This window comes from Lissotriton helveticus, chromosome 2_1 (genome assembly GCF_964261635.1).
Source record: "Lissotriton helveticus chromosome 2_1, aLisHel1.1, whole genome shotgun sequence".
Taxonomy (NCBI): Eukaryota; Metazoa; Chordata; class Amphibia; order Caudata; family Salamandridae; genus Lissotriton; species Lissotriton helveticus.
The window spans coordinates 1,257,127,764-1,257,143,846 of record NC_136059.1 but is presented as its reverse complement, the minus strand read 5'-3'; the positions used below and the strand labels follow the sequence as shown (position 1 = coordinate 1,257,143,846).

General features: G+C 43.3%; 1 protein-coding gene across 3 annotated transcripts in view; it reads left to right on the top strand.

Moving 5' to 3' along the window:
• The window catches only part of RAP1GDS1 (Rap1 GTPase-GDP dissociation stimulator 1), a 748,947-nt gene that overhangs the window by 442,429 nt on the left and 290,435 nt on the right, over positions 1-16,083 (top strand). For all 3 annotated transcript variants that reach the window (XM_078676213.1, XM_078676214.1, XM_078676215.1), the window contains one exon: positions 15,208-15,333. In XM_078676213.1, the coding sequence (XP_078532339.1) occupies positions 15,208-15,333 (126 nt within the window). The remainder of the gene's footprint in view (positions 1-15,207; positions 15,334-16,083) is intronic.

Here is a 16,083-nt window from a genome sequence, read left to right as displayed (position 1 = left end):
GTCCCCAGCGTTCTTCACTGCCTAGTTACAAACCATTTTTATGGTAAATCCCAGAATAATCCCAAAATGTGATCAGCCACCAGTTTTTCCTGAAACATGAAAGTTTAACGTTTTCAGAAGGCCAGATCCACAAAGCTTTTTGCACACATACGTTTTAATTTAAATGTTCAAAATGACCACTTTATGAACTCAAGATCAGGATTGGTTATGTTATGTTACGGAAACTTCTTGAGCTCTGGAATACCCGAAGGTGTCTTGGCACTAGCTTTGCTTTCTTTTCAACACAACTTTCCATGCTGGAATTGTCTGAGCTCATCCAGGATAATGTGCTGCATGACTAGCCACTTATAAGGTCCCAAAAGCGAGACAATGCTTGTCTGCTTTTCTAATTCTTTTCCCTTGTTCAGTGCTGCTCCTGACTGCCGCTTGTTTTTCCTGCCTCCTGCCTAGCCTCGCCCACCACCTCCCAGCAACCCTCTCTCCTCCCAGCCTACTTAATGGAGGACACTGTGACCCCGTTTAGCAGTTCACAGGCTCAGCTCTACCGGTGCTGCTGCACCACTGCGTCGCTCTTGCTCCTGTGGTCTCCTCGCTATTCACCCGTTTTCTGATTGCAGATTGTCCTTGCCATTTCCTTTGTATTCTGATAGCTTTCTTTTAGCTTTTCCGACCATTTTCTGATTGCCTTTTTTGCCTCCTTTTCTGATTGCCTTCTCCTTGCATTTTACCCCATTTTCTGATTGCTTTTCCCCTGTTTTCTTACTGCTTTCTCCTTTCTTTTTCCCTTGTTTTTCAGCTTTTCTCCTTGTCTTTTCCCTCATTGTTTATTGCCGCTCCCACCCGTTTTTCCCTCCTAGCTCCACCCACTGCCTCCCAGGGCCCCTCCCGCCTCTCTGGACCTACTTAATAGAGGCCGCAGCGCGGTCGTGCCAAAGGCAAGCCTGTCTGCTCCCACTCGCACCTGTCCAAGCCTGTACCACACCCAGCGCCTGGACTCTTGGTCCCCAGCACATCCACAGATACAACTGCACCATCCTCCGCTCCCTGAACACCGGACGACCCAGCAAGCACTGCTGCCACACCGCACTCCAAAGGAGGACTTTTCTCCTGTGCCAGTTGTGCCTTCTCCTGCACCAGCACAACCACCGTCATGCCACAAAGCACAACTCTGATCTCTCACCACACTACGCCAGGAGCAACACACAGATTCCACTCCTCACCTCGCACTCAATGTGTAAGCATTCCACTGAATTATGGGATCTTGTCGCCACCTTCACACGCGACATAGTCTTCCTCACCGAGACCTGGTTCAACCCCACATCTGCCTCAGACATTGCCAAGGGTGATCCCCGACGGATATCAAATCACACATCAAGACCGCACCAACAAGCTGGGAGGGGGAGCAGCCATATTCCACAAAGAGACCATACAATGCACCACCGACAACACCAACACCCCTGTGGAACACCTCAACTTCAAGCTCCACACTAACAACAAGACACCCATCAGAGGCACCCTTGTATACCAACCAACTACCAGCTTCTGCAACACAATCGCAGACTTAATTGCGCCCCTAGACTTGGACTCCAAGGACTACATCTTCCTCAGCGACCTCAATTTCCACATCAATGACCCCTAGGAAAGCAACACCGCACATCTCCTCGACCATATGAAGAACCTTGAATTGGCCCAGATCGTCCACGACACTACGCACACCGCAGGACACGCACTGGACCCCATCTTCACCTCCAGCAACCTTGTCAAAGGCAGCCACATCACAGAGCTCTCATGGACCGACCACTCCAAGGTCCACTTTAGCATCTCCAGCCCCAGCACTGTCACTCCCAAGATGACCAGTGCCCCCTACCACAGGTGGAACAAAATTTCCGAGTACAGCTGGACAGACGCCCTCAACAGCTCCAACCCTGCTACCGCCGCCATTCTCGGAAAGGGAATTAAGAACTTCAGTGCCTGGATCACCCAATTGAGCCGACAGAATCGTTCCCATCCAAAAAGGCCAGGTGTTACTCTCACAAACTCAGAACAGCAAAATGAGACCGCAAAGAGCTGGAGAGGAGGTGGCGTGCCAGCAAGGGCACCTCTGACAAGGCATCCTTCAAGACCTCTCTCAACCTCTACCACTGCCTGTTGAGGGCAACAAAGAAGGCAGCCCTAGACCCCTGCATCAAAACCAGCACCAACAACACCAAGGAACATTTAAACATCGTTAAGAATTCTCCAACACGTCTGCCAGCAAAAACAACATCACACCCTCACAAGAGATGTGCAATAAACTGCCGACTTCTTCCATGAAAAGATTGCAATCATATACAGAAACTTGAACCCCAACCTACACCTATGGACTTCCTCAACAGAAATGCCAACACCGCAACTGACACAAACCATGGACTAACCACCTGGAACCTCCTCTCCACCCAGGGTACCACCTCCACCATGAAATCCATCCACATGGAAGCTCCCACAGACCCATGCCCGCACCACAATTTCAATCTTGGAAACCAAATGGATCGGCCAGGAACTCACCACCCTGTAATACACCTCTATCACCACTGCAACATTTGCTGACACCTGTAAACATGCCAAAGTTAGACCACTACTCAAAAAACCCCTCTGCTGACATCAGCGAACTCAAAAACTGCCAGCCGATTTCCCTGCTCCCATTTCCTGCGAAGGTACTCTGAAAAGATCACCAGGAGGCAACTTGTGTCACACCTGGAGCAGAAACAGCTACTCAAAGCCTACCAACTCGGCTTACGCAGCAATTACAGCACAAGATTTCCATGATCGCAGCCAGGGACATTGGAACCTTCCTCGACCGAGGATAAACAGAAGCTCTGATCCTCCTCGACCTCTCGGTAGCCTTCAACACGGTATCCCTCCACACACTGATCCAAAGACTCCACATTGGCATGAAAGGGGACACGCTCAGATGGTTCACCTAGTTCCTCACCAGAAGAACCAAGGGGATCTTCCTCCAACCTTTCACCTCCGAACCCAAGGATATTGCCTTTGGTGCCCCCCCCCACGACTCATCCCCGAGCTTTTCAACCCATATAGGACCCACCTGGCCATCCTCGTCCGATCCTATGGTGTCAACATAATTTCCTACACAGAAGATACCCATCTCATCCTCTCACTCACAGATGACCCTACCACCACCAGGACCAACTTCCAGAGATGCAGGACAAGCATCACCAACTGGATGAAGAACTACTGCCTACAGCTGAACACGGACAAGATGGAAGTACATATCTTCGACAACAACATGGAATGACTCCTGTTGTCCATTAGACCTAGGACCCGCACCCACTCCCTCCAATCATGCCATGAACCTCGGAATCATCATTGACGGCAAGCTCACCATGAAATTACAGATCAACACTGTCTCCGCCGCCTGCTTCCTCACTCTGCGCATGCTACATAAGATCTTCAAGTGGCTACCCCTGCATATGAGACGCACTGTGACATAGGCCTTCGCCACCAGCCGATAGGACTACGACAACGCTCTCTATGTAGGAATCCCTGCACACCACCTACAGAATGAATGACCGGTACTTGTAAAACGCACAGCCGTGGAGATGACTACACTCTGCCTTTTTATCACTTGTCCACACTCCCCGCATCTTCCTAAACAGAAGTGGAGAAGGCTCCTTCTCCCACATCGAAGGAAAGACCTGGAACAGCCTCCCCATTCAACTCCAACCCATCACCTCACTTCCGGAATTCCGTAGGGCCCTAAAGACCTGGCTGCTTGAATGAGCCTTCAGGGCCTGCAAGTGCATGGATACACTATCGGGTGATTAGCCACGCTTTGTAAATCTTGATTGATTGAATTTAGCATTATTTCTAATTTATAAAAACTCACTTAACCTGGTTCACGAAAGATGTTGTGCATAAATCAGATCGATATTATATACTTTCATTATATAAATGCCTTTGCAAGTTTGAAAAAAAAATCTAAAAAAAAGTTTTACAATTCAAAATAAGATCAAAACAAATAAAAGACTATGAATTTCACTTTAGCCTTTTTGCAAGGCAGTCATTGGAGGTGCTTGCTAGACTATGTGAGAAATGATTAGCCAGGGCATTAATAAAAAAATCTAAATATTTCAGAATTTGTATTTTGTGAATGCAGTTTCGCTTCATACTTTCATCCTCTATTTCATACATTTGTAGTAATCTTGGAAATGCACATCAGAGTTTAGAGTGTTTAGGGACAAGTGTCTTAATTACTTAAGGAGATGTCAATTAAGCATGGGCGTAAAATCCGTTCCGCTCGCGGATTGTGCGGATTTTCGGCAAATTCGCAATCCGCGAACTCTCGTGAATTTGCCGAAAATTCGCAAATCCGCGCGAAGCGGATTTTTTGCTTGGTCGCACTTGCCAACTAGAATACTATACAATTTTGCGGCGCGCAGCGTTCACTTACCGTCATTCAGCGTTTGCAGAGTTGTTTTTCTCCATGTTTGCGTGTGCTGCGCCATTTTGGATCTTGCTGCGGGATCCCGCGGGAGTTTGTCGACGTCATCGCGGCTTGCCACCTTGCACAGCGAGAGTTTGGCAACGCGAGTACGTCATAAAGGCCCGTGATCACGCATCGTGGGAGTAAACACTTGCGAACACGTAGATGCGGCGGGCAGCGACAATCTCGCAATTGCGAGATTGCAAAATTTGCAATTTCGCACAAGAAATCCAGCAGCAGGCAGCATAAACCTTGAAAATTATGATTTTTATCAGTATAACTCCTCAGGTTGACATTTGCCTTCATTTTTTTTTTGCAAGGAGTCCATTTTGGGGGAGGGGGTGGGTGGAAGGAAGTGCCCCACAGTCTCCAACTTCCAGTTCCTGTCCAGCAGGCTCCTCCCAGTGCTTTCTTCATGTGCTGGTCACTTTGATTTGGATCTTGACCTGGAAGGATTACTTTTTGTGGATGCTGCTGGATATTTGGATTTTTGCAAAACTGAAAGCACTCAGCAGGTGCAAAAGTTCAATCTTATCATTAGTAACCATTCCCTGTAGTGCTTCCTGAGGGGCCCCTTCAGAGTTCAGTTGCCTACTTGCAACTATTCTATGACCCTGCTCTGACCCTCACAGCAGACTCAGAGAATAGCTACAAGTATACAACAAAGGTCCTGTTAAAAAAATTACACTGCAACAGAAAGCAATTACAGATAAGGAAGCAGGTGCCAGCCTGGAAGTTCAAATTCAGTGACACATTAATCAGCCCCTAATTCATTCATGTCAGTTGAGGCAGGGCAGGTGTGCTTTCCCCCCATAATCTACAGTGATGAACTAGAGGGTGGCATGGGTGAGCCAGAGGGTGGCATGGGTGAGCCAGAGGGTGGCAGTGGTGAAACAGAGGGTGGCAGTGGTGAAACAGAGGGTGGCAGTGGTGAAACAGAGGGTGGCAGTGGTGAAACAGAGAGTGATGTGATGAACCAGACGTAGAAACAACATGGTCGCGACCGTTGCTACCCGACAAGTAAGTTCGCGTTTGCTAACTGGTAAAAAACCCTTGCGAAATGGCAGAAACACTTGTGAACACAAAAAAAAAAGAAATTCGCGAGAGTTCGCGGATTTTGCGGATTGCGAATCCGTAAATACGCAATTTCGCGGATTGCCAATTCGCAAAATCCGCCCATGCTTAATGTCAATGTAATGGAAGTGTTAGATTTTAACCGCATGCGTGCGGGCGGAATTCCGCTAGTAGGCTGAGTTTTGCGAAACCGCATGTTACGTGACGAGCTGGGCTCGTCATCAGCGTAGCAGGAGGCTACCTCATGACGAGCCCAGCTCGTCATCAGCATGCAAGGGGTTAATAGTAAATGCCCTGCAATGTTTAAATGGAATACGCTCAATGGACTTTTACTTGGAGCTCGTTGCGGCGTTTTCAGCAATGTAATGTCATGTAATAGCCACTGGTTCATGGACATTATTAATCCAGTCACTTTTCTGCAGATTACTGTGGACATTGGCATTTGTTCAACTTTAGTTATTATACCTGCTTGAGGTGCAAAGATCAAGGTGTGGGCTATGTTCTTCAGCCTTGTTGATTACTACATTTCAGAATGTGATGGTCCTGAATCTTTTACTCTCAAAACCGATGCTCAGGTGCACCCAAACTCTTTTTTGCAGTAACCATAAAAGACATATCCAAATGATGCATGTCTGTTAAGAGCACTCGAGCTTGAACACGGTTACGCATACCATCATTTAAGAAAAGCAGTTTTTAAATAGTCTTATGGAGGCATCAAGAATTTTAGAACATCTATAAGGAAATGAAAATTGTTACATTTAGCGCCCAAGCACATGTACATTTGCCAGAAGCATCCATTTTTGCTATTTTTATCTTATCTCTACTATACCAAGCGTTTATGCCCATTCGCACCCTTAGCAGTTCATGCCCAACCCCAATGATTGGAAAGAAAATCTACGTATGGGAACCACTTCATTTCTCCAAGATTTGAGCATAAACTAGACTGAAGGCTTTCCCTTTAAATGCTTCCTATCATATTCTCAATTTGTTTCCCTTGTTTAGGTTCAAAGATCATACCTCGTAGTTTTCATGTGCAAATGAGTGCATAACCTAACACTCCGGCCTCTACATATGGTCTCAAGGGTTTTCCTAACACTTTTTGCCCATTTTAATTCACTGAGTGAAATCTAATTTTTGCACCATAATTATACCTTTTGCCCCACTTCCATATTCAGACGATGACAAAAACTAACTGCTGCCGCCGAGCCAGATAGCTCCATGATGTCATACCTCTTTCTATTCTTGCTGCATTTATCATTGAGGACCTTGGGAGGAACAGTAAGCTTTTTAGATATTTCCCCCTCCAAGTTCGCAACAATTTTTTACCACTGAAGCATAACAGATCGGCTCCATACTGAAATTGTGGCGAATCATGGCGGTGTAGGCTTTTAACACTGGTCTGTGGTACATCTCACCATAATCTCTACTAAACGTTTTCAGACCATTTACTCAGGTAAGGGCTCTTTCAATGAATCTAGGTGAACATTTCATTTTAAATTCTTCTGGAACCTTACTCCTAGGTACTTATATTCCTTCACAAAGTTCAGCTTCTTGTGATGTAGGTGCCACCCATACCGTATGGATTCTCTGCCAAAGCCCAGAACGTTAGTCTTCTCCATGCTTACCACTAACTTTTTACAGTTACAGTATTCCAGAAACGCGTCCAGCTTCCTTTGCAAGCCCAACACTGTTAGATCCATAATCACAAGCTAGCCCAATCACAAAGTACATGCTATATGACTCCCATTCATTTCGGGGCTCACTCCCTTTGCAGCTTCTAAAACTGATGTCAAATCCGCTATAAATGGAGAAAAGAGTAAGTGGGCTTAGATACATCCCTGCCTCAACCTGTTAGTAATTGGGTTTTTCTGGGTCAATGTCCCCTCCATATCTAGAATTTTCTGTACCGAATTGTGCAAATGCAGCTCTTGTATTGAAACTAAAAGGATCTTAAGAATATCTTGTTTAACCAGAGTTTTTCATAAGCAATTCCAGACCTCCAGGTCGAAAGCGGGCCGGAAGTCTACAAAGCAGCAGAATAAACTACCAATTTGCTCTACAGACTTCCAAGCAAGGGGCCATAAGCAGAAACTGTGGTCTATCGTGGAGTGGCCTTCTTGAAGCCCCCTTGTTCTGGGGGCACAATATGGTTTAGTTCAACCCAACCTGGCCTGGTCTTAATTATGATCGCCGGAAGGTTGCCAGGGCCCGCTGCTCTAGTTAATACCAGCGTGGCTATAAGGTTTTTAATGTCGGCCATCAAGAACTGGTTTCTGAGCTATACTCTGCAGCCTTGTTGATCACTAAATTTTGGAAGGCGCTGTACCAGAATCTTGAATTCTCAAAACTGATGTGCAACTCTGGTTCAACATTTTCCAATTCAAATGTGCTTGTTTTTAAATAAACCACCTTATGTGTCTATATATTTTATTACTTTACGCCTAATGTAGAAAGAGAGAAAAAAATCCTCCACTCCCTCCAATGCACTATTGTCTCATCCTATACTTCTTTCAATATAACCTCCACTCTGACTCATCCCAAATCTCATTCTACTACCATGAACTCCCTAAGATCCTTTCTTGACTCCTACTGTCTCTATCCTTCCTTCACCCATCCCAAACCTGTTGACTACAATGACCCTTTCTAGACTCTTCCCTCCTGTATTCCTCCTTTGACTAATCCCAAACCTCATTTTACTTCTATGATCTTCCTAATAACCCTTTCTAGACTCTTCCCTCCTCTATCCCATTCAATCAAACTAACAGACTCGCATGTCCACCGGTCTAATTAACAGCTTATATTTTCATATACTAATCCACCACTAATCCTTTGGGGTCCAGAGAAGCAAAGCATGTTGCTTACCGGAAAGCGATTCAATGCCTCGTATGCGGTAGTAAGCGCTATGTAATTACAATTACAATTACATACCAGGGTAGCTTATGATCAGGTCTTCAGAATACTTATGAAAATAATTTTCCTATCAGCAATTGGGTCATGCATTTCACAGAATGGAGGGTCAACTGGTGGATTCTGAAAATATCAAATCCTCCTTGTCTTACAATATTTACTCTGGCATCCCAAAATATTGAGTTTGCTTTCTTCTTTTGCTTTCTCATGTCGCAGTAAACAGCACATCCATCCGTCTCAATCTTCCCTAGAGCCTCTGTCTCTTGGAGTGAGATAATACAATAATGTTTGTCAAACTCCATCTGATCATTGCCTATTAACCAGCTTTGCAAAGCCGGCTAAATTCCATTACTTTAAAGAGCGTGTCCTCCCTGGGGTAGTTTTTCAGTGCTGCATTTCTGTGCGTGGTTTATCTTCTCAATTCTGATATTACATTGTTGTCGTTCTAGATGTACCAAAAGTTCACTTTGGCTATTTTTATTGTGTGCGCTAATCATTTTTATTTTATTAGTTCCTTATTGAGAAAAATGTGCTGCCATACAGTGGTAATCTTTTTCTGGCTATTAACTTTTGTATTAAGGGCAAATGACACTCCTAAAGCCTTATTTAATAATGGGCTAGGAAAGGGTGACGTCATCATCACCATCTTTATTTGGTCAGTATTGACCATGAAAGCACAATAAAAGCACATACAGAGATTTCACACTTCAATCAAATTGTAATACATTTCACATTTAAACTAAAACATTTGCCCTCAGTAAAATAATAAATTAAATTACTACAAATGGCCCTACAGAGCTGATCATACCCAAATTTCACATTGCCTATAGGAATCCTTCAATACCAACCAAATCTATACTAAGTTATCAAGGGGAACCTGCTTAAAAGTCCAAAACACGGATCACAATGCATATGTCATCCCTAATCTCAGCTCTTGAGTGATAACATACAGAAGAGACTCCACGCTGTAAATAGTGCAAACCCTCATGATGAGTATTAAAAGATCCTCTGCTGACTATAGAGGGAAGGAACTGTTTTCTGAAAGAGGTATACAAGGTTCAAAATAGCGTAAAGTGCTTATTGATTGAAGTGACCTCCCATCGCATGGGCAACATGGTAGTGACTCGAACCAGGGGCCTGCAATAGCGAAGGCCTCTAGGTAATACAGTTGTATTCACTCTTAACTGTGTAAGATAAAATATAAATTCCGATGCATTTATCCCTGTTACGTATGGCTCCATGTCTTGGGTGGTTGAAAGTTGGACATATGATTGAATGATTACCATATCGAGTGCTTTCATGATCCTAGCATCCTCTTTATTTATAAAGAACTTAAAAATTGACCTGGACCTTATAGTGTGCATTAATATTTCCCGGATTTTCGAAAAGACTACTCAATCCCAACTCTTGAAAGCTATTTTTAACATATTTAAGCCATGGCATGGCTTTCCAATTGCTTTGCAATAGACAGGCCTCTACTATTCTTCGTGAAAAAGCCAATTTATGAGTGGACCAAATTTTGATCAATACCAAATAGGGGCCAGGTGTACCCCATCTTCTAGGAAGCTTACACCCATTCATTGTGTGTTCTAAGGATTGAGGTAGAGTTTGGAATTCCTGGTAGCCTATTGAAAAATATATTCTCCACCACCTGTAGGGGTTTAGCTGCTGTGTAGCCCCAAACGCCAGCCCCATATTGCTAGCAACAAGGTTTTTGCTTTTATAAAGCATGATCATTTCTTTTGGTGGGCTTGTGTCCTATTTTCTTGGCAAACCTAAAAATTGATTTGCACGATGCCTTCACGGGCTGAGACGTCTGGGTTAGTAATCTTTTCCACTATTTTTTTGTTATCTGGGTATCTTATTCAATAAGATACCCAGATAACAAAAAAGTGTCTTAAAAATTGGAGTCTCCCCAATAAAACGTTTTTTCGTCCTGGTTTTTCTTGGGCCACAGGTTATAACGTTGGATTTCAGTATGTTTAACCTTCAGCCCTTGCATAAAATTATTAAAACCATCTAAAAGTGCTTGTTTATTAAAACCATCTAAAAGTGCTTGTGATCAGTTTGCTGTACGAGCTAGAACAACCATGTCTGAGTACAAACGTACAGGGACTAGACGTGTACCAATTTTGGGGACTTGATTTGCACAAGAAGTAAAAAAGATATTCAGGTTATTAATAAAATATAAAAATAAGAAAGGAGCCAATATACAACATTGTTTGACTCCCAGACTAACTTGAATGGGGGGCGTATGGTCTCCATTTTGGGTATAACATACCCGCATATAGTTATCACGGTGAAGGCTTTTTAAAACCTGCAATATGGCCAGGTCAACTCCTGTTCGCCCCACGATAACCCATAGGGTATCTCTGTCCACTAGATCGAAGGCACAGGGGGGGTCCTTAAGGGCCATGTGTATGGCCCCTCTCCTGGCCTTAACATATTAACTAAAATAAGGGTCACATTTAGGGCTTGCTCTGTAGTACCCAAGCTCGGGCGGAACTCATAATGGGCTTCTGAGAAAAAAACATTTTCTTCTACCCAGGCTTCCAATTTTGTCATAATTACCCTTCCGACTATTTTCCCTGTGGCATCGAGCAATGAGATAGAGCGTTAATTTGAGGGGGAGTTTTTCTCTCATTTTTTTAAAGATGGGGACTATTACGGAGTCCTTCCATAACCCTCTCAGGGCCCCATTAACTGCGGCTTTGACGACGTTCTTTACCAAGGGGGCATATAAGTCTAAATTAAGTTTAAAAAGCTCAGCTGGGACCCTGTCTGCTTACCTGTCGCAGATCTCAGGATGGTTGTACGCACTTCACCAACCGTGATTGACTTACTAAACTCTAAGAGAGTCGAGGGTGGCGCTGGGGATCAGCTTGTACCAGGGTACTTGTTTCACTGCAGTTTGGGTTAAAAATGTGTGTGAAATACTCCACTCACTCTTGTTTCAATATATGGCATGCTATCCCTGAAGCGTGAAGTATTTACCACACCCCGTAAATACTGATACTGCAAGGTGTGTGTTTGACCTGGCCTTCTCTGCAGGGCCATCCCCAAACCTTCTGCCTTTCACCCTCCACTCTTTCCTAAATTTGTTTTTGTTGGCATTATGACTGTGCACTTCACCCATGCTAACCAGTGCTAAAGTGCTTGTGCTCTCTCTCGAAGACATGCTTACATTGGCTTATACCCAATTGGCATATTTAATTTACTTATAAGACCCTTGTAGAGTGGTATATTGTATACCCAGGGCTTGTAAATTAAATCCTACCAATGGGCTTGCAAAACGCAATGTGCCATTCACCTAAGTAGCACATCAAAACATGTCCCAGGCCTGCCACTGCAGTCTAAAAGCAGTTTTAAACTGCCATGTCGACTTGGCTAAGCTAGGCCCTAGTTCGCCATAAGGATGGGTGCTGTGTAATTAAAAGGTTGGACATGTACTTTTAAGTTTTACATGTCCTGGTAGCAAAAAACTCCTACATTTGTGTTTTACTACTGCGGAACTACCCCTCCCACAGGTTAACATTGGAGATTCCTTTTACATTTAATAATCTGAAATTCCTAATGGGGAGTAGGCAGCTATGTTATGTTTCGTATCCATGAAATTGTAATGATAAACCCTCTTTAATGGTAAAGTCCTATTTTTTTCATTACAATTTTGAAAATGTCACTTTTAGAAAAGTAGGCATTTTCCTGTCCTTAGCTCTTTTGTGCCGGCAGCCTATCTTCGGCCGTATGACTAGATGTAGCTGGCTATTCGACTTTGAGTTCCATCCAGACAGTCACTTAATAGAGGGATTAGGTGTGCCTCAATGGGCCTCTGCTGGCAGGATGAGGAGGAGTAGGAGGAGCTGAGCACAGCCCCACTTGCAACTATTTAGCCTATGCTCTGCCTAAACAAAAAGGGCCTAACGACCCCACATTATCACTGCAGCCAACCTGGAGTCAGGGCAGTGGAGTCAGGAAATTCCATGCACTTAATAGAACCCTTCCAGAATCTGCTCCCACCTCCCAGAAGAAGGGCACCATGGTATAAAAATAGGATATTCATACCCACTCTTCAGTTCACTACTGGACCTGCGGATTGACTACGAGGACTACCTGCTGCTTTGAACTACTGTGCCCTCTGCAAGTCTGATGATGTACCTGGAAGGACTGCTTTGCTGTCTATAGCCTGCCTTGAACCCTCAGAGACCAGCCCTGCTATTGAACCCTACACTGTCACCTGAAAGCAGGACTACCAGAGAGACTCCAAGGGCTTGTTTGCTGACCTCCTGTTCAAAGACACAGGGACACAAAAGGCTCCCACCATCTTGAACCCACACCTGGAACCAGCCTGAGTGAGTCCCCCCCCCCCCCCCCCAAGAGGCTTCCCTCAAGCCCTGGATACTTGATTGTGGTGCTAAAGGTGCCCAGATGTCGAAATCCCAAACCTGAGGACCAGAAAGAGACCAAGACCCACCTGCTCGCCTATCCGCCTGGGATGCATTGCCGGTCGGATTGACTTTTTGGCTACTCCCTCTACATTCTTCTCCACAGTAGGGGTTTTCTGAGGTCCTTTTCTATATGGTTTTCTAACCTTGTGGTAATGTTTTCGGCTACAGCACTCTGCCTGGTCTCGCTAGATATTTTTCACTTCCATTTAAGAGTCTGAACGTAGATATCTTCACCGCGGCTATCCAATGATGACGTTTTCTTCTCTGACACCTCCTGCAGCCTTGCCTTCGGAACATTTCCTTTTCAGAAAATTTTTCTCAAGAATGTTTTTTTAAGTCTTATGGTAAGCGCTGACTAGGCCCAATCCACTTCTTGTATCCGAACCACGCTCCATTGCAGTCTCCCATATTTTTCAACTTTGAGCCACTTTTATGCGACTAGATGTTCACGTTGGTGTTTATCTTTTATGTTCAAGTTTTTGTTAAAAACATTTTGATTCATAACTCCAGTCCTATTGATTGATTTTTGTTGATTTTGTGTCAAATAGTTTATTAAAATGTACTCTATTTTTCTAAATTGGTTTGGGATTTTTCTTGTGTTGTATTACCCCCTTATTGCCTTTTATGAACTGCATAAAAAGATTACACATTGCCTTTAAGTTAAGCCTGAATGTTTTTTGTGCCAAGCTACTAAGGATTAAGCACAGGTTAATTTAGTGACTTTTTGTGTTTCACCCTGCAAGGGATTGTGGCTGTTGCTTGACCAGGGCTCACACCCCCAGTCAACCAACAACCCAATGTCTCACAGCTTGGTCTTTGCTGGGAGAGATAAAAGCCCCTCCAGTTATATATTTGCCTCTGGCAAGTGAGGAATTACATAGGGCATTTGTTTTCCCCTGTGAATTCCTCCAGTGTCAATCAATCTATAGATACATTATTTGGTTAAATAAAAAACACAAAAGTACATCACATGCGTAAAAATAAAGATAAAAAGTGCATTTCATCTTAAATACATAACTTCAATATTTGAATACTGTAAATGGATTCAGTTTAAAAGGGCCTTTGCATAATTTCATCTGTTAAAACGTTTTTCCTACTTCTGAGAGCACCCACCAAAAAGTTTGCCACATGAAAGCAAATTTTGAGGGACTGTAACATTTGAAGGTGGATCAGGGCTGGTTTTACCTGCCAAAATCCCTTCCCTCTGCACAAACTGTAAAATCGAACATTGTCCTAGGGTATTGTAATCACAAAAAACAATCAAGTGCACTGTATCTTGGACCGAGAAATTATCACGAGCATGGACTTTCGCCTTCCACCTTACCCCGGGTTCTGCTAAAAGCCAATGCAAAAGGTTCAATCTAAAAAGAGTTAAAAGAAAGTGTTGATGGGGTAATATAACCGTGAATAAATAGGGTTCTGTTGTAACTTGTCTCCTTAAGTGTGACGAGAATGTTAGGTGCATCATGAGAACTACCTCTCGGTGGGTGCTAATAAACAGTTCCACCACAAACCATGTGTCTACCTTAATCTATCAGGTTCCATTACAGTTGGCCATATTTTTCGACTTTGAGCCTGTCTTCTGCGACTAGATATTTGCAGTTGGTGGGTTGATCTTTTAGGTGCACGCTTTTACTAAAAACTTTAAAAATTCATAACTGTGGTTATACTGATTGATTTTAGTTGTGTTGCTGTCAAATAATTTATTAAAGTTTACTCTATTTTCTAAATTGGTTTGGCATTTTTCTTGTGTTGTATTTCCTGTTATTGCTTTTTGTGTGCTGCATAAATGCTTTACACTTTGCCTCTAAGTGAAGCCTTAATGCTTGTTGTGCCACGCTACCAAGGGTTAAAAACATGTTAATTCTGTGATTTTTTGTGTTTCACCCTGAAAGCGATTGTGGCTGTTGCTTGACCAGGACTCGCACCCTCAGTCAACCAAAAGCCCAATTTCTCACAGTTTGGTATTTACTGGGAGAGATAAACACCCTCCTGTTGTATGTTTGCCTCTGGAAAATGAGGAATTACATAAGGAATTGGTGTTTCCCTGTGAATTCATGCAGTGTCCTACGGAAATTATCAGGGAGAAAATTTGGTGGTGGTGGGTTTACCATAAATCTAGTCATTCTGATCCCTGTGTAAATAAAAGTTATCTAGAGTATCAGAATGTAAACACCCCCACCTGTAACCTAGGTTGAAGAATGAAGACTGGGAAAACAAAAGAAAAGCTTCATAGGCCAGTGAAAAAGCGCAATGCCCTCAGGTGAACTACATGCTAATTACATATTTTTTTTCCAGAATTTATGAGAAACCCATGTGTGGATGCAGGCTTGATTCCTCCCCTGGTACAGCTGCTAAACTCCAAAGACCAGGAGGTGTTGCTACAAACCGGACGTGCCCTTGGAAATATATGCTACGATAGCCGTAAGTGTAAAAATAACAAAATACGCACTTTCCAGCTTTTAACTGCTCTACCTTTGACCTTATTTATCTTATTTTACTTACTAATTTTTTTTTAACTAACAATGGTATAAGCTGGCATAAACTGTGACCTGCTGTACGGGGAGGGGGTGGGGGGACCAGATTATATTATGGTCGGCTGGAGATCCTACCCCTGATCACATTAGTAAGAAAGATACAAAAGCAGCTGAGTACATGGCAGTAGCTATTTGTTACTTTTTGAGTTATGAAAGAAAAGATCCCTTTCCCTCTCTGGAATTATTATTTCCAGTATCCCCAGTCACCATGAGCGAAACGTGTCAACTGACCACAATAATCGAATCAGGTAGATCAACCTTAATTCCTTGTTCTGCGAATGTATTTATTTTTTTAAATCTCCCTGAAAACATTACTTCCTCAAGATCTTGGTTATCTTTTGTAAACATGCTGTTTAATTATGCCATTGTTATTCATATTAAAACATTTTTTATTGTTTTATATTAATGGTAATTGAATATTGATTGGCCTCTGGTTGAAAATTGACTTGGATTATTTTTCTGAATAAGCAGCAGTAGAAGATATGGATTATGCTGTTGACATCTAATAGATAGATCAGTGGCTCATGACAGTGGCGTTTGTGCGATGGAAAAGAGTTTGTCAGTCTATGTTTGGAGTAACTTTCTGACTCTCCATTACTCCATTTGATCATTGTGTACTTGATACAAACCTGGACTA